Raw genomic sequence first — 23,934 nt, forward strand, 5'->3', positions numbered from 1 at the left:
TGTTGAGGATTTTTGCATCTATGTTCATCAGTGATATTGGCCTGTAGTTTTCTCTCTTTGTGACATCCTTGTCTGGTTTTGGTATCAAGGTGATGGTGGCCTCGTAGAAGGAATTTGGGAGTGTTCCTCCCTCTGCTATATTTTGGAAGAGTTCGAGAAGGATAGGTGTTAGTTCTTCTCTAAACGTTTGATAGAATTCACCTGTGAAGCCATCTGGTCCTGGGCTTTTGTTTGTTGGAAGATTTTTAATCACAGTTTCAATTTCAGTGCTTGTGATTGGTCTGTTCATATTTTCTATTTCTTCCTGATTCAGTCTTGGCAAGTTATGCATTTCTAAGAATTTGTCCATTTCTTCCAGATTGTCCATTTTATTGGCATAGAGTTGCTTGTAGTAATCTCTCATGATCTTTTGTATTTCTGCAGTGTCAGTTGTTACTTCTCCTTTTTCATTTCTAATTCTATTGATTTGAGTTTTCTCCCTTTTTTTCTTGATGAATCTGGCTAGTGGTTTATCTATTTTGTTTATCTTCTCAAAGAACCAGCTTTTAGTTTTATTGATCTTTGCTATCGTTTCCTTCATTTCTTTTTCATTTATTTCTGATCTGATTTTTATGATTTCTTTCCTTCTGCTAGCTTTGGGGTTTTTTTGTTCTTCTTTCTCTAATTGCTTGAGGTGCAAGGTTAGGTTGTTTATTCGAGATGTTTCCTGCTTCTTAAGGTGGGCTTGTATTGCTATAAACTTCCCCCTTAGAACTGCTTTTGCTGCATCCCATAGGTTTTGGGTCGTTGTGTCTGCATTGTCATTTGTTTCTAGGTATTTTTTTTATTTCCTCTTTGATTGCTTCAGTGATCACTTCATTATTAAGTAGTGTATTGTTTAGCCTCCATGTGTTTGTATTTTTTACAGATCTTTTCCTGTAATTGATATCTAGTCTCATGGCGTTGTGGTCAGAAAAGATACTTGATACAATTTCAGTTTTCTTAAATTTACCAAGGCTTGATTTGTGACCCAAGATATGATCTATCCTGGAGAATGTTCCATGAGCACTTGAGAAAAATGTGTATTCTGTTGTTTTTGGATGGAGTGTCCTATAAATATCAATTAAGTCCATCTTGTTTAATGTATCATTTAAAGCTTGTGTTTCCTTATTTATTTTCATTTTGGATGATCTGTCCATGGGTGAAAGTGGGGTGTTAAAGTCCCCTACTATGAATGTGTTACTGTCGATCTCCCCTTTTATGGCTGTTAATATTTGCCTTATGTATTGAGGTGCTCCTATGTTGGGTGCATAAATATTTACAATTGTTATATCTTCTTCTTGGATCGATCCCTTGATCATTATGTAGTGTCCTTCTTTGTCCCTTTTAATAGTCCTTATTTTAAAGTCTATTTTGTCTGATATGAGAATTGCTACTCCAGCTTTCTTTTGCTTTCCATTTGCATGGAATATCTTTTTCCATCCCCTTACTTTCAGTCTGTATGTGTCTCTAGGTCTGAAGTGTGTCTCTTGTAGACAGCATATATAAGGGTCTTGTTGTTGTATCCATTCAGCCAATCTGTGTCTTTTGGTGGGAGCATTTAGTCCATTTACATTTAAGGTAATTATCGATATGTATGTTCCTATTGCCATTTTCTATATTGTTTTGGGTTCGTTACAATAGGTCATTTCCTTCTCTTGTGTTTCTTGTCTAGAGAAGTTCCTTTAGCATTTGTTGTAAAGCTGGTTTGGTGGTGCTGAACTCTCTCAGCTTTTGCTTGTCTGTAAAGGTTTTAATTTCTCCATCAAATCTGAATGAGATCCTTGCTGGGTAGAGTAGTCTTGGCTGCAGGTTCTTCTCCTTCATCACTTTCAGTATGTCCTGCCACTCCCTTCTGGCTTGTAGGTTTTCTGCTGAGAGATCAGCTGTTAACCTTATGGGGATTCCGTTGTGTGTTATTTGTTGTTTTTCCCTTGCTGCTTTTAATATGCTTTCTTTGTATTTAATTTTTGACAGTTTGATTAATATGTGTCTTGGCGTATTTCTCCTTGTATTTATCCTGTATGGGACTCTCTGTGCTTCCTGGACTTCATTAACTATTTCCTTTCCCGTATTAGGGAAGTTTTCAACTATAATCTCTTCAAATATTTTCTCAGTCCCTTTCTTTCTTTCTTCTTCTTCTGGAACCCCTATAATTCGAATGTTGGTGCATTTCCTGTTGTCCCAGAGGTCTCTGAGACTGTCCTCAGTTCTTTTCATTCTTTTATCCTTATTCTGCTCTGCAGTAGTTATTTCCACTACTTTATCTTCCAGGTCACTTATCCGTTCTTCTGCCTCAGTTATTCTGCTATTGATCCTATCTAGAGTACTTTTAATTTCATTTATTGCATTGTTCATCGTTGCTTGTTTCATCTTTAGTTCTTGTAGGTCCTTGTTAACTGTTTCTTGCATTTTGTCCATTCTACTTCCAAGATTTTGGATCATCCCTACTATCATTATTCTGAATTCTTTTTCAGGTAGATTGCCTATTTCCTCTTCATTTGTTAGGTCTGGTGGGTTTTTATCTTGCTCCTTCATCTGCTGTGTGTTTTTCTGTCTTCTCATTTTGCTTATCTTACTGTGTTTGGGGTCTCCTTTTTGCAGGCTGCACGTTCGTAGTTCCTGTTGTTTTTGATGTCTGTCTCCAGTGGCTAAGGTTGTTTCAGTGGGTTGTGTAGGCTTCCTGGTGGAGGGGACTAGTGCCTGTGTTGTGCTGGATGCGGCTGGATCTTGTCTCCCTAGTGGGCAGGTTCACGTCTGGTGGTGTGTTTTGGGGTGTCTGTGGCCTTATTATGATTTTAGGCAGCCTCTCTGCTAATGGGTGGGGTTGTGTTCCTGTTTTGCTAGTTGTTTGGCATAGGTTGTCCAGCACTGTGGCTTGCTGGTCGTTGAGTGAAGCTGGGTGCTGGTGTTAAGATGGAGGTCTCTGGGAGATTTCCACCGTTTAATATTATGTGGAGCTGGGAGGTCTCTTGTTGACCAGTGTCCTGAAGTTGGCTCTCCTACCTCAGAGGCAGAGCCCTGACTCCTGGGCTGGAGCACCAAGAGCCTTTCAACCACACGGCTCAGAATAAAAGGGAGAAAAAGTAGAGAGAATTGGTTGAATTATGAGGAAAGAAAGAGAGAAAGGAGGAAAGGAAGGAAGGAAGAAAGAAGCAAAGAAGGAAAGAAAGGAGGGAGGGAGGGAGGAAGGAAGGAAGGAGGGAAAGAAGGAAAAAAGACAGAAAGAAAGATACAGTAAAAATAAAATAAAGTATAATATAGTTATTGAATTAAAAAATGTTTAGAAAAAAAAAAAGGGACGGATAGAACCTTAGGACAAATGTTGGGAGCAAAGCTATACAGAGAAAATCTTACACAGAAGCATACACATACACCTTCACAAAAAGAGGTAAAGGGGGAAAAATCATAAATCTTGCTCTCAGAGACCACCGCCTTAATTTGGGGTGATTCGTTGTCTAAAGGAGGGAAGGAAGGAAGGAAAGAAAGAAAGAAAGAACTAAGGTAAAGTATAAGAAATTTATTACAATTAAAATTAATTATTAACAAAAAAATTAAAAAAAAACCATGCCCGGATAGAGCCCTAGGACAAATGGTGGAAGCAAGAGTATACAGACAAGATCTCACACAGAAGCATACACGTACACATTCACAAAAAGAGGAAAAGGGAAAAAAATCATAGAACTTGCTCCTAAATTCCCACTCTTCAATTTGGATTCATTCCTTGGGTATTCAGGTATTCCACAGATGCAGGGTACATCAAGTTGGTTATGGAGCTTTAATCCGCTGCTTCTGTGGCTGCTGGGAGAGATTTCCCTTTCTCTTCTTTGTTCTCACAGCTCACAGGAGCTCAGCTTTGGATTTGGCCCTGCCTCTGTGTGTAGGTCGCTGGAGGGCGTCTGTTTTTTGCTCCGACAGGACGGGGATAAAGGAGCCGCTGATTCGGGGGCTCCGGCTCACTCAGGCCGGGGGTTGGGGGATGGGGGAAGGAGGGGCACTGCGTGCGGGGCGGGCCTGTGGCGGCAGAGGCAGCGTAACGTTGCGGCAGAGGCCGGCGTGACGTTGCACCAGCCTGAGGCCCGCCGTGCGTTGTCGTGGGGAAGTTGTCCCTGGATCCCGGGAACCTGGCAGTGGCGGGCTGCACAGGCTCCGCGGAGGAGGGGTGTGGAGAGTGACCTGTGCTCGCACACAGGCCCCTTGGTGGCGGCAGCAGCAGCCCCAGCGTCTCCCGCCCGTCTCTGGTGTCCGCGGTCTCAGCCGCGGCTCGCACCCGTCTCTGGGGTTTGTGCTTTCAGCCGCGGCTCGCGCCCGCCTCTGGGGTTCGCGCTTTTAGCCGCGGCTCGCGCCCGTCTCTGGGGTTCGCGCTTTTAGCCGCGGCTCGCGCCCGTCTCTGGAGATCCTTTAAGCAGCGCTCTTAATCCCCTCTCCTCGCGCACCAGGAAACAAAGAGGGAAGAAAAAGTCTCTTGCCTCTTCGGCAGGTGCAGGCTTTTCCCCGAACTCCCTCCCGGCTAGTCGTGGTGCACTAACCCCTTCAGGCTATGTTCAAGCCGCCAACCCCAGTCCTCTCCCTGAGCTCTGTCCAAAACCGAAACCCGAGCCTCAGCTCGCAGCCCCGCCCGCCCCGGCGGGTGAGCAGACAAGCCTCTCGGGTTGGTGAGTGCCGGTCAGCACCGATCCTCTGTGCAGGAATCTCCCCGCTTTGCCCTCCGCACCCGTCGCTGTGCACTACTCCGCTGTCCCGAAGCTCCCCCCGCCGCCTCCCGCAGTCTCCGCCCGCGGAGGGGCTTCCTAGTGTTTGGAAACTTTTCCTCCTTCACAGCTCCCTCCCACTGGTGCAGGTGCCGTCCTTATTCTTTTGTCTCTGTTTTTTCTTTTGCCCTACCCAGGTACGTGGGGAGTTTCTTGCCTTTTGGGAGGTCTGAGGTCTTCTGCCAGCCTTCAGTAGGTGTTCTGTAGGAGTTGTTCCACGTGTGGATGTATTTCTGGTGTATCCGTGGGGAGGAAGGCGATCTCCGCGTCTTACTCTTCCGCCATCTTCAAGGTCCCCCCCTGGTTATACATTCTTACAGGAGGCTTTCCCTAATTTTCTCCACCAAGAGTCAGGCAGAGACAGATATATTTTCTTACTGTTTCCCTTTGCCTGTGGATATATTTTTTAGTTTATAGTTTTTCTGAGGATGTAGTCCTTTGAAGGTCTCAGATTTTTGTGAAAGTCTCAGTCCCAAATCCCCATCTCGTACACACCTAAGGCCTTGTCTCATGTTTCTATAAGGTTTTAAAAGCTCAAGGCTCTTGGATACTGTGATTGGCAAATGCCCTCATGGGAGTTGTGGCTTCTATATCCATTTATCACTCTTTTTTTCCAGTTTTTCTTCATTTTGGAACCATATATTCATAATGTTTCCTTCATTTTCTTGAAAGATCAGCAGTGCAGACATTTATTTTATCCAGATTTTCTAGGGAATTTTAGTGGAAATTTTATTATTGTTATTTACTCCACTATATTGGTTGCCCCATTTAATAGATGAGAAACTAAGACCCTAAGAAGGAAGTGAATTGCCTAAGGTCATACTGCTGGACCAACAACGGAACTGGCACCACAGCCAAGTTTTCCTGATTCCTAGTGTAGAGTTCTTCTCCTCTGGGCAAATGTGCCTCATCTCCTCTTCTTACCCAAGTGTTTCTCTCCCTTTCAGTCCTATGAGGATCTGGTCCAGCGTCTGGAGCCAGTTATAATGGAGCTAGAACGGCAGGAAAATGTATTGGTGATCTGCCACCAGGCTGTCATGCGGTGCCTCCTGGCCTACTTCCTGGACAAGAGCTCAGGTACCACTGTTCTCTCTGTTCCTGGCACGGGAGCTGCATGTGAGTTGAGACTCTGACACCAGAAATTGGTGGTTTATATCTTAATAGTTAAGAGCACGGGATCTAGAGCAAGGGTGCATGTGTTCAAGTTCTTGCTCTGTCACATAATACGTTTGGCAAATTACTTTAACCTCTCTGTTCTCAGTTTCCTTATCTGTAAAATGGGGAGAATAATGATGAAGTTTAAATAAATGAACATATTTAACATAAAGAGCTTAGAACAGTTCATGACACAAAGTATGGGCCATATAAGTGTTAGCTGCTATTATTAATATCAGTGTTACTCTGAGATAACATTTTCAAAGCCAACCTTAACAGTCTGCCTCAACCTGAAAAAGATGAGCCAGTATTTGTCTGAGGCATGCTGTTCTCAGGTGGAATGGGACCTCTTGTGGTATCTTGATTTTGATTATAGGTTTCTGTCTTTGCTATAGGGATGATTTCCCCAAGATATTGATGTTTTCATTTAAAAATTTTAAATGATAATTTCTTTTTATAAAAAACATCTAGATATTTTAATTTACAGAGTATCTACACTGACTACAAATACTGAAATGCAAACTGAGGCAGCTGGCCTGGCAAGAGACTGTTGTGTCACCTTCAGGTGGGAGAGTCCATTTCTGACATTGATGCTGAAGCATTGACATCTCCAGGATACTGGAGGGAGGGAGTGTGAGGACAATGCAAAGTCATATTTGAAGTGTACAATATCCTGCAGACTTGGATCTTTTCTATGACGCTAGCTTCCAAGCAAAGGGCACTTGTAATATGGAGTCATCTAGAATTGGAACCCCTGGGACTCGAAAACTTGACATTGGACAAGTAATTTCCTCTGCTTGGTCCTCAATCTCTTCAATGGAAAAAAGATGACAGGGGTTGGGGTGGTGCTGCTAGATTTCTGATACTGTCCACATCTCTACTGCTCAGTACTATTTTCGAGACTGTGAGGCCGGCCTTGTAACCCCAACTGTGAAGAAGAGGAAATGGAAGCTCTGAGGGATGAAGGAATTGCCCAAGATCACAGGGCTCAGTAGGGCATGGAGAGGTACCAATCTCAGGTGCATTCCAGAGGCCTCTCACTTCAGACATATGTGAGGTGCATGGGAAGCACATGCATCTCCCGTTTGCACACTGCTTTACCCACTTACTACCCACTTTCATGCACAGGCCATGCCATCTTCTCACAGCTGTCTTAAGAGCTGGGCCAGGCAGGGCTGGGCACATGCTCTTGCCCCTATCACTCAGGTGAGGAAACTGAGACCCAGAGAGATGGTGTGACTGAGAACTCAGACCCATAAGACCTCAGAGCTGGGTCCAATCCTGTGCTATGAGAGATAGGAACTTTGGGGACCAGAAAGAGAAAAGACAGGGCTGAGGTCACTTGTGCAGGTAATGGCAGAACTGGGTCAGAGACCTCAGGCAAGTCGCTTCCCTTCTCTGAATCTATTTTGTCATGTGTGCAGTGAGGAACAGTAACTCCTGCAGAGTATCAGTGAGGATGGAATGAGATAGTGCACCAAAAGCACTAGGCCCAGCACCTGAAGATGATGGTGACAAAGGCAAGGAGGAGGAGCAGACTGGTTGCCCAGGAAATTGCCAAATCTTATGTGTCAGGAGGCTGAGTGGTCAGTGGCAGGCCTTAAAAGCCTACGGTGAACCTCAGGGGCAGGGAGGCCGTGAGGGGTGGAGCTCTGGCTCAATGAAGGGAGATGGGGAGCCGTATAGGTTGCCTGGGTGGTCAGGAGGGTGGATGTCTGCAGAGAGGAGTGAGGTGGGGGTGTCACCCCACAACACTGTGAGTCCCTCGAAGGCAGTGGCAGCAGACTGCAGTGGGAAGAGCACACATTTGGCCTCAAAGCATCCCAGGCTCGAGTCCCAGCACTGCCACTTCCTGGCTGTGGGATGTAGGGCAAGTGCCTTCCCTCTCAGAACCTCAGTGTCCTCATCCATGGAATGGGCCTGATCATCACCTCCCATCAGGGCTGTCTGAATGTCATCAAGGCCATACGAGTAATTGCATGCGAATATTCAGAACAACTTTATACATAATCCTCAGTAAATGGAAACAAGTGAATTGGTGAATGCTTGTCCATCAACAAGTGTCCCAGGAGTCAGAGGGCACAGGCCTGGGCTGGGGAGAAAGCTGCGGGAGCTGCCAAGGTGCACGCACACCTCGGCCACGGCCCCGGCACATAGTAGGGCCTCAGAAAACACTTGCTGAGACCTGTTGTGGGCCTTTGTGGTGGGGGAGCCCATAGAAGGGCTGAGGTTGGGGCCGGGAGGGAGGCCTGCCTTGGTCTTATGTTTGCCCTGTGGGTGAGGAGGTCGGCCACCTTCGAGGTGACCATCCTCAGCGTCTGGGGGACCCAGGGTCTGTCTGCGATCTCCAGGGCCCTTCTTCCTCCCTGCTCCTGAGGCTGCCTCTCTGCTCTCTTCCTCCTTCCCCACCCTGCTCTCAGCACTGTCTCTGAAGACTGTGGGGGAGCAGGGCCCAGGTGAAGACAACCATGGGGAAGGGGGTGGAAAGGGAGAGTGCTGCAAGCCTGGAGGCCTGGGGAGGTGGTGCCTTCCCCAGCACCCTGTCTCTGAGGGCTGCTCTCTCCTCCTTTCTAGATGAGCTGCCTTATCTCAGGTGCCCTCTGCACACAGTGCTCAAACTTACACCTGTGGCTTATGGTGAGTCCCCTACCTTCATCTGGGGAAAAGCACATAGACACCATGATCATGCCTGCAGTGCCTAGCATTTTCTCAGAAGAGTCCTGAGAGAGATTTCCTGGGTGGGTAGTTGGATGTCTTGGTAGAGGCAGGGCTGGTGATAGCAAGATGAGAATGGGGAAGGACTGAAGTGGCCTCTAAATCTGGGACCTGGCCCCAGCTTTCTCTGTCTCTACCAGAGCACCAATCATACAGCACAAAGCTGTAGAAGAGGGGGTGCCCAAAAGGGACCAGATGAATAAGTGTATCTTGGGGCCAGATTTGAAGAGAGGGTTCAAAGACCAGCCCGGGCAGTTGAGACTCTCTTTGGGGGCATTAGTCAGCTCTGGAATGTTCATGAGTGATGAAGAGACAGACTCAAATCTATTCTGGAGTATGAACAGGGCAGATGGTGTACTGAAACCTGGATTAGTGTTCAGTCCACAGGGATGGAGCTAAGGGGGCTTCCATAGGCATTGGGCCTCCTCTGCCCGCTCCAGGCCCCAATGATACCACCCTCCTCTTTCTTCAGGCTTCCTAGAACTCCCTTGTGACCTTCCACATCTCTGATGTTGCCATAACTGCATAGTTCTGGAAATAAATTTTACCTGGGACTGGTTGCCCCAAGGCAGAGACACCAGGACTCTTCCACCACTTTAGCACCTAACACAGCTGGGAGGATCCACAGAGCTCCATTGTTATTATTAGGTTTCTGTCTCACAGACAAGAGCTGAGGAGGGGTGCAAAAATCATCTCTTGTCATCTCTCATTCTCATTGACAACTGGGCAAGGGAGGCTCAGAGAAGTCTGAGACTATTAGGGGAAGAGCTGGGAGGATGCCCCATTCCTGTATCTTAAGCCTAGTGTCTTCCCCTGACATCACACAAGTGGTCTAAATTCCTCTCCCTAAAGGGCAGTCACGGTCTGCACACAGCGTGGAGCTGGGGGTGTGGGTGGTGACGGGTGGAGGAGGGAATGACACCTCAGGAAAGACCTGTGCTTACCCGGGTGGCTTATGGATGAACGGGTTGTTCTTTTCTGAGGCTGCAAAGTGGAGTCCATCTACCTGAACGTGGAGGCTGTAAACACACATCGGGAGAAGCCTGAGGTAGGTGAGGGACTCTGTGTCCTAAGCTGGCACATGGTGAAAGCACCCTCCCCTGCAGAAAGGCAGCCCCAGTCCCACAGAGCTTGGGTATTTCCACCAACAGGTAGAATAACCAGCACCCAGAAATGCAGGAACCACAGCCCAGACCCGAGGTACCCTAGACACGCACAGCTAGAGCAACCCTGCCTAAAAGGCCTCTGGCTGAGGTTCCCCCAGGCTTGCCTGAGAAGAGGGTCAGGATCCAGGCTTGGCTGAAATAGGGGAGCCTGGCAGTGAGGACAAGAGGCAGGGAGGGGTGGGGGCTCCACACTGCTGGCTGCTTCCTGCTAATACTGGGTTCTCTCCTCTCAGAATGTGGACGTCAGCCGGGAACCTGAGGAAGCCCTGGACACTGTCCCTGCCCACTACTGAGACCTTTCTAAGACATAAAACTGCCTCTGTCCTCGCTATCTTTCACGTTTAGGAGCTGCTATTGTTGCTCTTCTCTTACACTGAGAACACTCTGGAGTTGGCCTCACTGAAAGAGACCTGCTTCCAGTGAAGAAACCCTCATCAGCTCCAAAACAGGTCTTGATTTCTAGCTACAACCAAGGTGCTGTCTAGGTCAGGATGAAACTTTTTCCTTCTTAATTCCTATTCCCTGATCAATAAAGACTTCTCTTACTGCCTACAAAAGGGGAAAGGAGGTCATTGTGAGGCTTTTCCCACAAGATCCTCTTAAGATCCTGACCCTATGAAATGGCTCTGGTGCTGTCGGGGTATGGACTGGGTGAGAACTTCCTGGAAAGAAGGACTTTGGAGTAGTACCTCCAAATGTGAGGGTGGAGATAGGTTCATGTGAGTGCTTATGGCCTTGTTTCTTCGTGGGCAACATGGCTGGGAACATGACACCTTCATCCCTACATTCAAAGAAGAATCTGCACTCAGACCACAGTTCTCCTTCCTTCTCCAACTCTTGTTGCCATCCTGAGTTATTTCACTGTCCATATAAATGATTCAGACAATACCCTGGTCTCCTAGTGTCCTGCCCCCTCAACTTCAGTGAGCATCTTCCCTTCAGCCACTCACTGCTTGGTTGGCATCATCTAGACTTCTCTCCAGGCTTTCTTAAATACAAGCATCTCACTATCTGACCACTGGCCCCCTGGTCCTTAAAACTCTCTGTGTCATCCACAGGATCCCTAGCAGCATGCCTCCCACACAGCAGGCATGTATGTAGTATTTCTTGAGTGAACAATATTTGTTCTTGTACTGTATCAAGAGTATAGTCCTTTGATTCCTCCATTATCTCCCAATCCACCAGTCCTCTTCCTCTTCACTGTTCTTCCATACCTGGCCAGCTTGCATCCTACATTCTATCTCTTCAGCCAATCTCCATGCAGCTACTGTGGGCAGATAGCAGCAACCCACTTGCGAAGAGACAGACTCATACACCCCCTGACTTTGTTTGTCCTTCCATCACAACCACCAGCAAGACACAAACCTTGTATGATCCACATCGCTTTTTTTATTGGGATCACTGCTTGAAGCAAATCTACATTTATCTCCTTCTAGAGCCACCTTAAATCCTGTTCAAAGTCAGGGTCACCCTCTATTCTCTGGTATTCTATCCATCCCACCTCCCCAAGGATGGGTTGATTCAGTCAGCTCCTGACTATTCCATATCTATATCCTGTCCTTCTCTATTGGCTTTTGCCCCCACTGTCTATGCAACATGCTCAGGTCTCTCTCCTATCCCAAAAAAGTCCTCCCTTGTTCCCATGTCCACCTTTAGTTACGTCCCTTCCATTCTTACACAAATATCTCAAAATGAATCTACACTTACTCTCCAGAACCCTCTCCCTTTGCCTTCTGTTCCAGGCTTTCCCCTTCTAGAACTTGACTTAAGGTATTATCCCCTTGCCTGCTATGCTTTCCCCACATCTCTACCCCACTGAAGTCATACTTGCCTTTTAGCCTAAAGCTGGAGCCCACCTTCCCCAAAGAGCTATGCTGATCTCTAGCTCTTATATGAACCCAAAATGTCACTCACAACAACTTAGGCACATTAAAAGACAGAACAAACTGCAATTCATTTTTCAAATTTAATGTAACTCATATCAAATATGACAAGACACAGAAAGCAAACAACAAAGCAGGATTGGCAAACAGATTTTTTCATAGTATGTCACCCTCAGCTGATTGGTAATATTTGCTTAGATTGCTGCGTGGACAAAGATTCCAAGGATGTACCTTGGCTCCATGGGAAGGACTGCTGCAATTCATTAGCGGTATCTGTAAACATGCGATATAAATCTGAAAACAAAACACCAAACAGAAACACATTTTAGCACCAAATATACTATTTTCTCATACTTCCTTCATTGTGCTCATCTCCCCACCCTGCCCTCCCACCTTGGGGTTTCTTATAACATCTCCCAGCTCTTATACCCATCCCCATCGGCCTTGGCTGTGGAAATGTTGTAATTACCTGAAACCTCACTAGCCATAGGAGAAGCTACAGGCACCAAGGCTGGTGGCTCCACCACTAAAGCCAGCAGCATTGCTCGCTCCACTGCCATAGCCAGCACTACTGCTTGGTCCACCGTTGAAGCCAGCATCGGTGCTCAGTCCACTGCCAAAGCCAACAATGGAAGTGGGTCCACCAATAAAGCCGGTGCTGGTGTGGGGTTCACCAGTAAAGCCAGTGCTGGTGTTGGAACCACTGCCAAAGCCAATGATGGTGCTCAGTCTTCCATTGAAGCTGGTATTAGGCCCACCGCCAAAGCCATCACTGATGCTGAGGCCACTACTAAAGTCAGCACTGGTGCCAAGTGTGCTGCCAAAACCAGCATTGGTGCCCAGCCCACCACCAAAGATATCACTGGAGATCAGTCCACCACCAAAGCCAGAGTTGGTGCTCAGTCCACCACCAAATCCTGTGCTGGTGCTTAACCCATCACAAAAGCTGAAACCAGCACTGGTGCTGAGTCCATCACCAAAACTGGCACTGGTAGGACCACTAAAGCAGGTGCTTGTACTAGGAGGGCCACCAAAACATAGGTTGGTGTTAGACACACTGTCAAAGCAGAATCTGGTGCTGGGGGCTCCACAAAAGCCCATGCTGGTACTGGGAGCACTGCCAAAGTCAGTAGTGGTGTTAGGTGCCCCACTGAAGTCAGTACTGGTGCTGAACACACTGCCAAAGCCAGAGTTGGCGCTGGGTGCACTGTTGAAGGCAATGCTAATGCTGACAGCACTGCTAAAACCAGCACTGGTGTTGAGCGCACCACCTAAGCCAAGACTGGTGCTGAGTGTACCACCAAAGCTGGCACTAGTGCTGGGAGAATCACCAAAGCAGAAGCTGGTGCTTAGTGTACCACCAAAGTCAGTGCTATTGCTGAAAGAGCTACCAAAGGAGACACTGGTACTGAGTACACCATCAAAACCAGTGCTGGTGCTAGGAAAGCCACCAAAGCAGATACTGGTACTGAGTTTGCCACCAAATCTGGCACTGGAACTGGGAGAGCCACCAAAGTAGACACTAGTGCTGAGTGTGCCACCAAAGCCAGTGCTGGTGCTAAGTGCACCACTAAAGACTGCACTGGTGCCGAGTGTACTGCCAAAGCTGGTGCTCATACTGAGTGCATCACTGAAGCCAGCAGGGGTACTGAGTATGCCTCCAAAACCAGAGCTGGCTCCACCACTGAAACTTGTACTGGTGTTGAGTGGGCCACTGAAACTAGAGCTGACCCCACCACTGAAGTTGGTACTGGTGCAAGGTGTGCCACCAAAGCTAATGCTGGCTTCACTGCTGAAACTAGAGCTGGTGCTGGGTGCACCACCAAAGCTAATGCTGGCTCCACCACTGGAAGTGGAGCAAGTGCTGGGTGTGCCACCAAAGCAAATGCTGGCTACGCTGCTGAAGCTGGCACTGGTTCTGCATGTTCCACCAAAGCTAATGCCAGCCCTGTCACCAAAGACATTACTGGGGCTGGGGACACCACTGAAGCTAATACTAGCACCATCGCTATAGCTAGCCCTGGTGCTAGCTCCTCTGCTGAAGTCAATGTTGGTGCTGGCATTTGCATTTTCTTGGGCTCTGGCCTCACTTTCAAGTGAAAATCTGCCCCAGGCCTGAGCATCATTACCTAACTCTTCCCTTGTTAGGCAGTCGATATCCATGTCATCCCAATTCCAGGGCCCAGCCACAGCTTCCTCTCCAATCTCCATTTGGGCTCTTGCCTTAGCCCTGGCCTCAGCCTCAGCTACAGCCACAGCTGCAGCTTGGACTTCCATCTCCACTGCCTCCCGGTACCGCACGGCCCAGTCCTTGGGGTCTTTCTTCTGCACCTAAAATGAGAATTACAATCATTATAAGAAAAATAACATTTGTAATTATGTATTAAATACCTACCATGGGCTTTGTATAAAACTAATAGTAGCATTTAAAAAAAAGTCTTAGTTGTTGGGACTCTATCATGGGTCAGTCCTGAGATCCAATTTCAGTTCGATAACTTAGGTGCTGTGTGACCTTGGACAAGCTACTTAATCTCACTGAGCCTAAGTCTCTTCATCTGTAATATGGGAAACAATAAGAGAGTATGTTGTGGATTGAATGTTTGTGTCCCCCCAAAATTCATATTTTGAAGTACCAACCTCGAATGTGACTATATTTTGAGGTAGGCCTTTATGGAAGTAAAGTTTAATGAGGTCATAATGGTGGGTCCTTGATCCAATAGGATTAGTGTCCTTATAAGAAGAGACTCTCTCTCACCACCATGAACACAGCAAGAAGGTATTCATCTGCAAGCCAGGAGGAGAGGCTTCACTAGAAACTAACACTGCTGGACCTTGATCTAGGACTTCCAGCCTTCAGGACTATGATAAAATAATTTTCTGTTGTTTAAGCCACCCAGTCTATAGTATTTTGTTATGGCAGTTGAGGAGACTAATACGAAGTATGAACATGAATGAAACAATGTAAACTTTATGTCAAGCAGCATTCTGGGACATAAATGAAGTTCCATGTGCTTATATATGAACTGCAGACTGCCCTATACCTGCCCATCCCTGTACACTGCCTACCCCAGCCAGAGACATCCTGTACCCTTAATATGCCAAGTCAGGGCAGCTCTCCTATTACCTTGCATGCAAACTTGAGAACTTTCATCTTGCTAGTCTCATGGTAGGAGCACAAGCCCCAGAAGAACTCATATTCAGGTGGTCTGCTGTTGGGGACCCTCTTGTATTCCAGATACCTTGAAGAAAGGAAATGAAACTTGCTTCTAACCAAGCAAACCTGTTGTCTAACCACTTGGGACCAGGTGGCAACCTCCTCCAAAGAAAAACTAAACTCAGCTCCTGGAGAAGGATTTCCAAGGCCCTCCTTCCCTAGACTCACTCCAAAACACAGTTCATGGTCTTGACCTCCAATACTGAGCCATTTCCCATTGGCCTTGTGCAAAGTAGTCACTTGGTGTGGCAGGGGACGCATGTATAGGGCATGGTGTCACAGGGAGGCCAAAGTATCCTGCCACCTGTGAGGAGTAAACCCAAGTTTCTATCGGGTGTGTTGTAAACAGAGGAGCCATTCTTTGGGCATTCTGCTCTGAGCACACCCCACAGCAAGGGCCTTGTGTTTGGTCTGGCCCAGCCCTGGTATGGTCCACCATGGACTCAGTTCTAGGGAACAGGATGCCCATACCTCTAAAGGTAGTGTAAGAAAAGGGCAATCGAGCACTTTCTGGACCAGATCGGCACACTCAGAATACTTCATGGCCTGACAAAGCCCCAAAACACCACTTACTTCTGCTTCACAAACTCGTCTGTGATGAGCTTCCTCACTTCCCCAAAGAGCGAGTGCCTTACCCTAACAATGGGAAAAACAACCCATGAACCAAGATCAGAACTTCCCACATGGGGGCAGAGGCATTTCCCAACATGGAAGAGACCTCTCTAGTACATAAGGCCATCTCAATGAACTCAGGAAAGTAATGAACACATGGTCACTAGAAGCAGGCAGTTGAGGCCAGATGGTTCTTTATCAGGGATGCCCTGAAGGTCTATCTTATATATCAGCTTAGAACAAAGAAAGAACATAGGAGAAAGGGGAAGCAGAGAGTTCAGGACCATTTCCCCATCCACCCAGGTCAGAACCCTGGACCCTCTACCCAGTCCAGCAACCCCGCCCCCTCCACCAGACCACCAGGCTGATGCAATCCTGGGACCATCCTCTCTTGCCAAAGGACAACACGGACAGCAACTGCTGACAGAGCCCAATCATACCCAGGGTGCAGCCCCAACTTGGGCAGCAACTCCCAGATGACAGCTGCAAGGGGAGGCAAAAGGAAACAGGGATAGAAAATGAACATGTGGAATTCCGACCATGACCCCCTATTCAGCTGCCAGCCCAGCAACTCACCCTCATTGGCCTTGTTGCCATTCATAAAAATGACACTCAGAATCACCATAAGATCTAGTTTGGGTGTGTCCTTGGTCCTAGGGAAATAATGGGACAGAGAGAAGGTTTACATCCAGCAGCCATCTGCAAAAAAATACACACCAGCCAGCCTACTAGGTTAGCTTCTCCCAGATTCTTCAGATATGAGAGAATTCTGCCCAGTCTATGCCTCAAGCTCTATGTGACCCTGGGCAAGGCACTTAGACTCTCTTATTCATAAAATGGGAAAATCACATTTTCCTCTCCCCAGGTTGCTGAGAGGATAGAATTGTACTTGTATTTGTCAACCCACTACAACCCAGACACCCAGCCAATATGAGTTCCTTCTTTCTCTTCCAGACCCCTCAGCTCCAAAAGAATTCTAGGCATGGCCCCACTGATGCTCCTGCCCTTCAACCCTCATGATTCACTCATACCAGGAAGCCCTCCCTTGGGAACTACTCTACCAAGGTCAATAGGAAGAGACAAGCAACAACAGGGAAGCTTCTGGAGATACAGAAAACTTGACAGTAGGAATGACCTGCCCCAGGCTTCTACAACCTCCATTCAATCATAAACGGGCACCACAACTATGTGTAGGGCTCCAACTACATGTGGGATATGGAAAAGGGGTTTTTAGGCTCTGTCTTTCCTGACTTCCTAGGGGATGTGGGGAGAGGACAGGGATGGAGTAGTACCATGGACAAAAGCAGAAGCCTCCCTCCCATCCCAGCCCTTTCCCAGCTTACGTTCCCAGGATGCCTGCAGAGGATTCCTGAATGCTGATGAGAATATACAAGCTACTTTGTTTATCAATTTCCTTCAGATTGACTCGAAACATCTGCCAAGTAAAAGAATAGCCTGTGAGGTCACAAAATTCAGCCTAGGCAGTGAAATAATTCATGTAAAACACTTAACTAACACAGCAAACAGGTAACAAATGTACTATTGTTATCAAAATAGTCTTTATGCTTAATGGGACTCTAGGGAGACAGATAATGGGGGATGGAAGGGAGAGGTGAGCAACTGAAATACACTACAGAACATGTCCAGCAGTAGACAGAAGCCAGGACTAAGCTGGGTGGCTTGGGTCCTAGCTGTACTTGCTGTGTTACCCGAGGCTAGTCTACGTCCCTCCCTAGGCCATCGTCTGCTCATTTGCACAGTGATGGGGCTGGATTAGGGAGTCTCTGTGGTCCCCCGCAAAGGGACGTGTACACCTTTGTTCCATTCAAGACTTCCCCATTGTGCCCATCCCACAGAAGATGTCCCTTCACCTTCTCCAGAGCATAGCTTGCTCGTTCAATGATCTCTGGGAAATATTCATCATATTCTTGGATGACATCCTTCAGCATGTCTGCAGGAAGGGAGAGGTGGGAGCAGCTGGTCTGAGAAGGGGCCACAGAGCTGCAGCCCTTTTGCCAGCCCTATGGGGTTAGTGTAGTCTGAGTCCTGAACTGTGTTAATGGGAGATGCCAGCCATGACAGAGTGTGAAAAGGGCAGGGGAGGATAGATGAGAGAATGAAGAGGCCATAAAACTAAATTGTTACCCCCAGGGCAGGGAGGAGAGGGGAGTAGAAAGGAGAGCTCAGGGAGGAGGGTTGGGATGACTCTACCTGAGCGCTTGATGGTGATCTTTGTCTGGTCCTTAACCAACAGGTATTTCACCAACTTATTTGCCTGGGAGAAGAGGAATACATGGGGAGATCTCAATATGTTTTCATAAAACTTGGAAGAAAGACAGAGAAGAGGGCAGGTGAAGAAGAGAAGAGACTGGGCAGCATTGGATTCTTACCCTTTCTTGCAAAATGGCCACATCTCGGGATAGCGGAGGCCTCTGGCCCCATGAAATCCACCTATAATTACCACCACCTCTCTCATCCCCGTTCAGATGCTTGGACTGCATCATCAGAAAGCAGAAAGGTCCAAAATCACCAGGTGAAAGAGATGGCTCTGTCTCCTCACCCTGCCTATTCCTGAAAGTCCCCTAAACCCTCCCTGTAGGGGTCCTGACCTTATCATTAGCCACACTGAGTTCTAGATTTGTCTTTCACTGTCTTCCAGGCAGGAGTTTCATTTCCCCGCCAAGACAGGAGCAACCCAAGGGCAGGGTCTGGTTCTTCCTCTTCTTTTGGCCACCACTGGCTCTACTAGCCGTACCCCTTCAACAAGTCACTTCACCTCTCTGGGACTTGGTTTTCTTATCTGTAACACTGGGACCTAGCTGGTAAGAGTTACTTTAAAACATAAAAGCATAACCTGTGTGACTATACCCAACACAAAGCCTGGTCCATGCTAACTACTATGTATTGATAAATACAAGTTGAATTATATCCAGTTTGTAGTAAGTGTATGGATGTCTTATTTCCCCACCAATCTTTGAACTGCAAAGCAGCAGGAACTATATCACATTCCTCTCAGCATCTCTCACAGCCTATGTGAATGCAGGGACTGGCTCAGTAAACTTAAAAGAACAAGTGAACAAACCAGGCAGATAGGAATGGAAAAGAAGTACAGAGTTAAGGATGGTGATGTCAGAGATCTCACCTTTCGGTTCCTCTTGCCCCGGGTCCTGGTTGTGGGCTCCAGACTCAACTGAGCCAGGTAGTCATCTGCCAGGGCCTGGACAGCAGCAACAACCTGAGTCTCAAGGGCACTTATATTGATCTGAGGGGTAGTCATCTTGGCCTGGGCCCCTTTGTCAATTTGGGTCTGGCTTTCAGTTGTCCGGGCTTTAGTGGCAACCTTCTGAGCCCTGTACCTTCTCTTGACCCAGAGGGTGGCTGCTAGGGCTTGTTTTGTGACCATTTGACTGGCAGGTGGGGCCTCAGAGATCTCACAGGCAGAATTTGGGCCCTTATAGGCAGCCTTCTTGACTTTGGATTTTTTGGGCCAGATAGCTGCTGCTGAGGCCTCAATCTGCCTGGTAGCTGTCTCAGTGGCATCTGGGGTCTCTAGGAGTTCAGTGTCAGTATTTGTGTCCTTAACAGTTGCTTTCTTGGCTTTGGAGGTTTTCTTAGTTCGGATGGAGGTAATTTGGCCTTGGATGGTAGCTGAGTAGGTGGTGGATGGAGCCAGTGAGATCTCAGTGGCACTAGCTATGGCCTTATTGTTAGCCTTCTTAGCCTTGGGAGCTTTCTTAGGCTTGATGGAGGCTAACAAGGCTTGAGAATTGGCTGACTCAGTGGCAATCGGAGCCTGGATAGTCTGTGGGATGACTGGCACATTTAGGGCCTACAAGGGTAACTTGATCTGTGTAGTAACACTCTCACTGCCAGTTGGAAATTGGGAGCCTCGGGCTGCCTTAGCAGTAACTCTGTCTTGTTGGCTTTCTTAGGCTGAGCGGTGAATGAAGAAGCCTGAGTATTGACTACCTCAGTGATAGCTGAAGCCTGGTTGATCTGGGGGATGATTGGCAGGTTTAAAGCCAGAAAAGTTATTTTAGGCTTGTTGGTGGTAATCACATTGGCAGATGGAACTGGAGGGGCAGTGCGTACTGTCTTAGTGATAGCCTTAATAGGGGCCTTCTTGGTCTTGCTTTTCTTAGGCCGGTTGGCAACTGGTGGGTCCATAGCCAGTAGGTCCTTGGTTGATGACAAGAGGGTATGCATCAGCAAGACACTATCTTCTTCTGTTGTCTCAGCCTGTACATCTGGAGGGAAGTGAAGCCCAGGCTCCCAGAGGGCCCTACACACTTAAGATTATAACGTGCTGAGCCATCTGGCCTCCCTACAACCCACCCTTTCTACAAAACCTCCCCCTCCTCTGAATAGTGACTGATTGAAGGGGAGGGTGAAGGAAGAGGAAGGGAGCAAGAAATAGGCAGGTTTTCTTCACCTCCTCCTCCACCATTCAGGGGAGGACTGAAACAGGTTAGGCAGGAAATTATGCAACTACAGAGTGGTAGGGGCTCAACAGCCTTAAATGAACTCAGAATAGGGCAGATGGCCTGCCAAGAATGCAGAAGGGCCTCACCTGGAATGGGGTCATCTTATAATCGGAGTCATTTCTACTATCCATTTTTCTGGAAAGCCGAGAAGGGGCCTGAGTCAGGAAAGAATAAGAGGGAGGTGGACATTCATCAGGTCTCCTGCCAATCCTGAAGGAGGGGGTTCTGATCAAACCTTGGGCCCCAAACCCTTCAACTACTGGGTCCTCATACCTAGAAACCCAGACCATCTGGCTTCCAAATCCTAGCTCCTTTTGCCTCCAAGAAACCGCAAGCCTGCTCTCGATCCCGCGCCTTTACCTTACAAACACCCTTACCGCAACTTGGTAGTGCGCATGCACATCAACCAGAGGCGTGAGGGCAACCGCAGGCGCTCAGCGCGCATGTGCTTTGGTGGACTGGACAGGCTGACCACCTCAATCCCACATAAGCCCTCTGCCCTCAAAGCAGCAGAACATCTTGACGCCACTCCTGACCCACTCTTTCTAACTGCATCTCGTCTCATTCCAACCCTTCCCCCAACACCGGTCCCTCTCCCTCCGCTCTGCAGCACCTCTTCGTTCCGCGCCTTCCCCAACACCATACACCTCTCCTCTGCAGTATAGCCACGCAGCGCACTGTCCCTTTCTGTAATGCCCCCTCCCTCCGCTCTGCTGTACTCCTCCGCACCTCCTCTTCTCTTTATATGTCCCCCCATGCTCTGCAGTAAGTGCCTGCACTGCTCCTTCCGCAACACCGCACCCCTACTTCCACGTCTGCAAGTGACCATCCCGCCCTTACTGCAACATGGTTACCCCACCCACAAATCCTATGGTATTAGGCTTTTGTGTAATCCTTCCCAAGCGCTACCAGGTTCTGTCCCTTTCTTTTCAAACCGGTATCAACCGGGTCCTAGCCCCTCTTTTCTCCCCTCTGAGCCAGGTCTTTTCAGATGTATAATAAGGATTCTGCCCCTTACTTTTTCTAGCTCCCAATCTCTACTTTCTGTGGCCCAAACCAGGTCCTGTGACCTCTCTCCAGTTTAAACGAAGCCTCCCATCGCCTATCTCCCTACCTAATTGGATCGTGTTCCATTCTTTCTATGGCCGGAACTATTTCTCCATCTCTCTTTTCTGCAGTCCCAACCGGGTCAGCATCCCTCCTTCCAGCAGCCCGAACTGAGTCCAGATCTCTCTTTCCGTTGCCCAAAGGGGATTCTGCCCTCTACTTTCTCCCTTGCAAACCGAGTCCAGACACCTCTAAATCCGACCACTTCTATGCGGTTAGCTCCTGAACCTCTAGCAGGTTTCCTTCAAACCCTAGGGATGTGTGGAGTCAAGCACGTCAAATCCTAGCCTGGAGTCCCCCACAAGGTCTTCAGTAAAGCAGGGCACTTTAGCTCACCTCTCCCGTCCAGAAGGCGTCCGCTCTCTCCAAGCCTCTCCTTAGGTCTGAGCCTATCTGCTCCCCCTCCCCAGCCGGAAGTGATCCTGCCTCTTTCCGCCTCCAGAGGGGTCTCCTTCCCTGCCTGTCAGCCTCCTCCCTCACTCCCTACTTCCAGCTTTCCTTTCTCCCCAATGTGATCTATTTTCTGCTTACTACCTCTTATTCAGCAATCATTCTTTTCTATTCTCCATTTGATTTCTCTATCCCCCACACTGTATCCCCATTCCTATTTGATTCCTCTGTTGCCCCTAGGAGGACTGTGTTTCTCTGGGCTCCCACACCAATGCTTCCTACAGACCCCTCTATGCCAACCTTAGTTACATAGTGTGTTTTTGTAGTGTGTTGTGTGTCTGGGTCTCTCTCCCCAGGAGCTGCTCTGGGGTAGGGGACTAGATCATGTTAATTTCTATTGCTTAAGTAGGACCAAATTAAGACATTTAGAGTCTCTAAACGCTAAAAGTTAGGGTATCCCCTGCATCATATATAATTCAGAATAAAATTAGTAAATACAAGAAAGTCTACCAAAAGTTTTTATTTATCCCCTGATCACTATATTGATGCTTTTAATGTATATCAACTTAGCTGAAAATTTTTACTGGGACTGTGTTTCTCCTTTATTGGTACACTGGTACACAAGTGCTTAGCCTCTGTCTCTAGTGGAATGGAGCACTTCTCCCCAGTGTGGAAAACAATTCTTCTAGGGCAATCACTTACTCCTGCAGTCAGTAATTATTTGTTGAGCACACAGTTGTGCCACGGCCCTTGTTGGATGTTGGATCCCTGCCCTCAAAGAACTCACATCTATTTTTTAAAACTTTATTGGAGTATAATTGCTTTACACTTTTGTGTTAGTTTCTGCTGTATAACAAAGTGAATCAGCTATAAGTATACATAAATCCCCTCCTTCTTTCATCTCCTTCCCACCCTCCCTATCCCACCCCTCTAGGTGGTCACAAAGCACCGAGGTGATCTCCCTGTGCTATACGACTGCTTCCCACTAGCTATCTATTTTACATTTGGTAGTGTATATATGTCCATGCCACTCTCTCACTTCGTCCTAGCTTCCCCTTCCCCCTCCCCATGTCCTTAAGTCCATTCTCTATGTCTCTGTCTTTATTCCTGTCCTGTCCCTAGGTTCTTCAGAATGTCTTTTTTTTGTTTGTTTTTTAGGTTCCATATATATGTGTTAGCATATGGTATTTGTTTTTCTGACTTACTTCACTCTGTATGACAGACTCTATTCTTAAGTTCTAAAACACCCATGTAGGAAGAACTAGTTGTATCACCATTCCACAGTTGATGAAATTAATGCCCAAGAGGTGACGTGTCTTGTCTAAAGGCACATGGTCACTAAGTGATAGAACCAGAATATGAACCCACATCTGGTTGATTCCAAAGCCTGACACTCACTGTGGCAGGTCTGATACTTGGTGCTACTGATGGGAAGAAGAAAGAACCCACATTGGCCCTGTGCTCTCCTCTACACTCTTCCTCTTATTTCCCTTGACCATACCAACACCCTATCACTCTGCCCCCTTCCCTCCCTCTCTCCAAGTATTCTCCTCCCCTTCTCCCATTTCTTCTTTCTCTTCATGTACTTTCTCTTTCTCGAATTCACTGGTGAAGAGTTCCCCAGTAGTTTTCCATGTGCCAAAACCCATACTATGCACTGGAGATGCAAAACTGGATGAGATTCACAACCTGTCCTTGAAGATTTCTCCATCTGGCTGGGATGCATAAGAATACAACATGTCACTGAAGAATCCCAGAGCAGGATACTGACGGGCCTCACAGAGGAAATCACCTACTGGAAGGCAGTGAAAGCTTCCAGATAGGGTGTATTTGAGCTGGGTGTGTCCTGTGGGAGCAGTAGAACATTGGAAGAAGAGAAGGGAAGAAGGAGTAGTTCTTGTAGGACTGCAGGCTCTGAGGAGCCTCTGCTGAGCATAGGGGCACATGGGACGGTGTCAGATGGGTCTCTGATCTAATGCACCTGCTTCCCATCTGTTCTACTTGCACAGAGGCCCTCGGAGTGATGTTTCAAATGCCAAGATGACCATATCTATAGCCACCAAGGGTTCCCTTGGCCTGCAGGTTTAAATCCAAGCTCCTTAGCCTATCATTCAAGGCCCTCCACAGTCAGTCTCTGACAGCCTCACAGGCCTCAGTTACAGTGGATGTCTCATGTTCTGCCTCCTGCCAATGCCATACCTTTGCTCAAACTCTTCCTCTACCTGGAATGTCTTTGTTCCCCTCTCCCACACCCCATGCCTGCCAATAAAAGGCCTGCCTTCCTATAAAGACTGGTACAAATGCTGCTTTTTCCAAGAAACCATCTGAGATCACCCCAAGCTTAGTTAGTCTTTCCTTCCTCCTTGCTCTTTTGCATGGCTCTGTCAGAGCACTTAATAAACTGGGTAAGAGCTCTCTGTTTACTGGTTTACTGTTTAC

At 47.6% G+C, this 23,934-nt stretch overlaps 2 protein-coding genes and 1 non-coding gene across 5 annotated transcripts in view; 1 reads left to right on the forward strand and 2 right to left on the reverse strand.

Moving 5' to 3' along the window:
• The window catches only part of PFKFB1 (6-phosphofructo-2-kinase/fructose-2,6-biphosphatase 1), a 93,748-nt gene extending 83,391 nt beyond the window's left edge, over nt 1-10,357 (forward strand). For 2 of the 3 annotated variants that reach the window (XM_065900918.1, XM_065900916.1), the window contains exons 11-14: nt 5,717-5,846; nt 8,499-8,561; nt 9,623-9,687; nt 10,039-10,357. In XM_065900918.1, the coding sequence (XP_065756990.1) occupies nt 5,717-5,846; nt 8,499-8,561; nt 9,623-9,687; nt 10,039-10,098 (318 nt within the window). In that variant the 3' untranslated portion in view covers nt 10,099-10,357. The remainder of the gene's footprint in view (nt 1-5,716; nt 5,847-8,498; nt 8,562-9,622; nt 9,688-10,038) is intronic. The other variant, XM_065900917.1, reaches the window with a different exon arrangement.
• A 1,811-nt stretch (nt 10,358-12,168) lies between these two features.
• Nucleotides 12,169-20,129, reverse strand: LOC136142355 (trophinin-like). Its single transcript, XM_065900372.1, has 10 exons — nt 20,085-20,129; nt 17,905-18,009; nt 17,726-17,789; nt 17,386-17,465; nt 16,858-16,949; nt 16,091-16,167; nt 15,955-15,997; nt 15,476-15,538; nt 14,813-14,927; nt 12,169-14,019 (listed from the first exon to the last, which is right to left on the reverse strand). Exons 1-10 carry the CDS (start codon nt 20,127-20,129, stop codon nt 12,169-12,171), a joined length of 2,535 nt encoding a protein of 844 aa, XP_065756444.1.
• On the reverse strand, nt 15,162-15,290 carry LOC136143174 (small nucleolar RNA SNORA11). Its single transcript, XR_010657870.1, has one exon. It is a non-coding gene; the product is annotated as a small nucleolar RNA SNORA11 (small nucleolar RNA).
• Nucleotides 20,130-23,934: the final 3,805 nt, after the last annotated feature.

Source organism: Phocoena phocoena, chromosome X (assembly GCF_963924675.1).
Source record: "Phocoena phocoena chromosome X, mPhoPho1.1, whole genome shotgun sequence".
Taxonomy (NCBI): domain Eukaryota; kingdom Metazoa; phylum Chordata; class Mammalia; order Artiodactyla; family Phocoenidae; genus Phocoena; species Phocoena phocoena.

Coding starts and splice junctions, on each gene's coding strand:
- LOC136142355 (XM_065900372.1), bottom strand. CDS start 20,129: ATGGATAGTAGAAATGACTCCGATTATAAGATGACCCCATTCCAG. Junction 17,466..17,725: donor GATCACCATCAAGCGCTCAG/GTAGAGTCATCC, acceptor CCCTTCCTGCAG/ACATGCTGAAGGATGTCATC. Junction 16,168..16,857: donor TCTGCAGGCATCCTGGGAAC/GTAAGCTGGGAA, acceptor TTATTTCCCTAG/GACCAAGGACACACCCAAAC.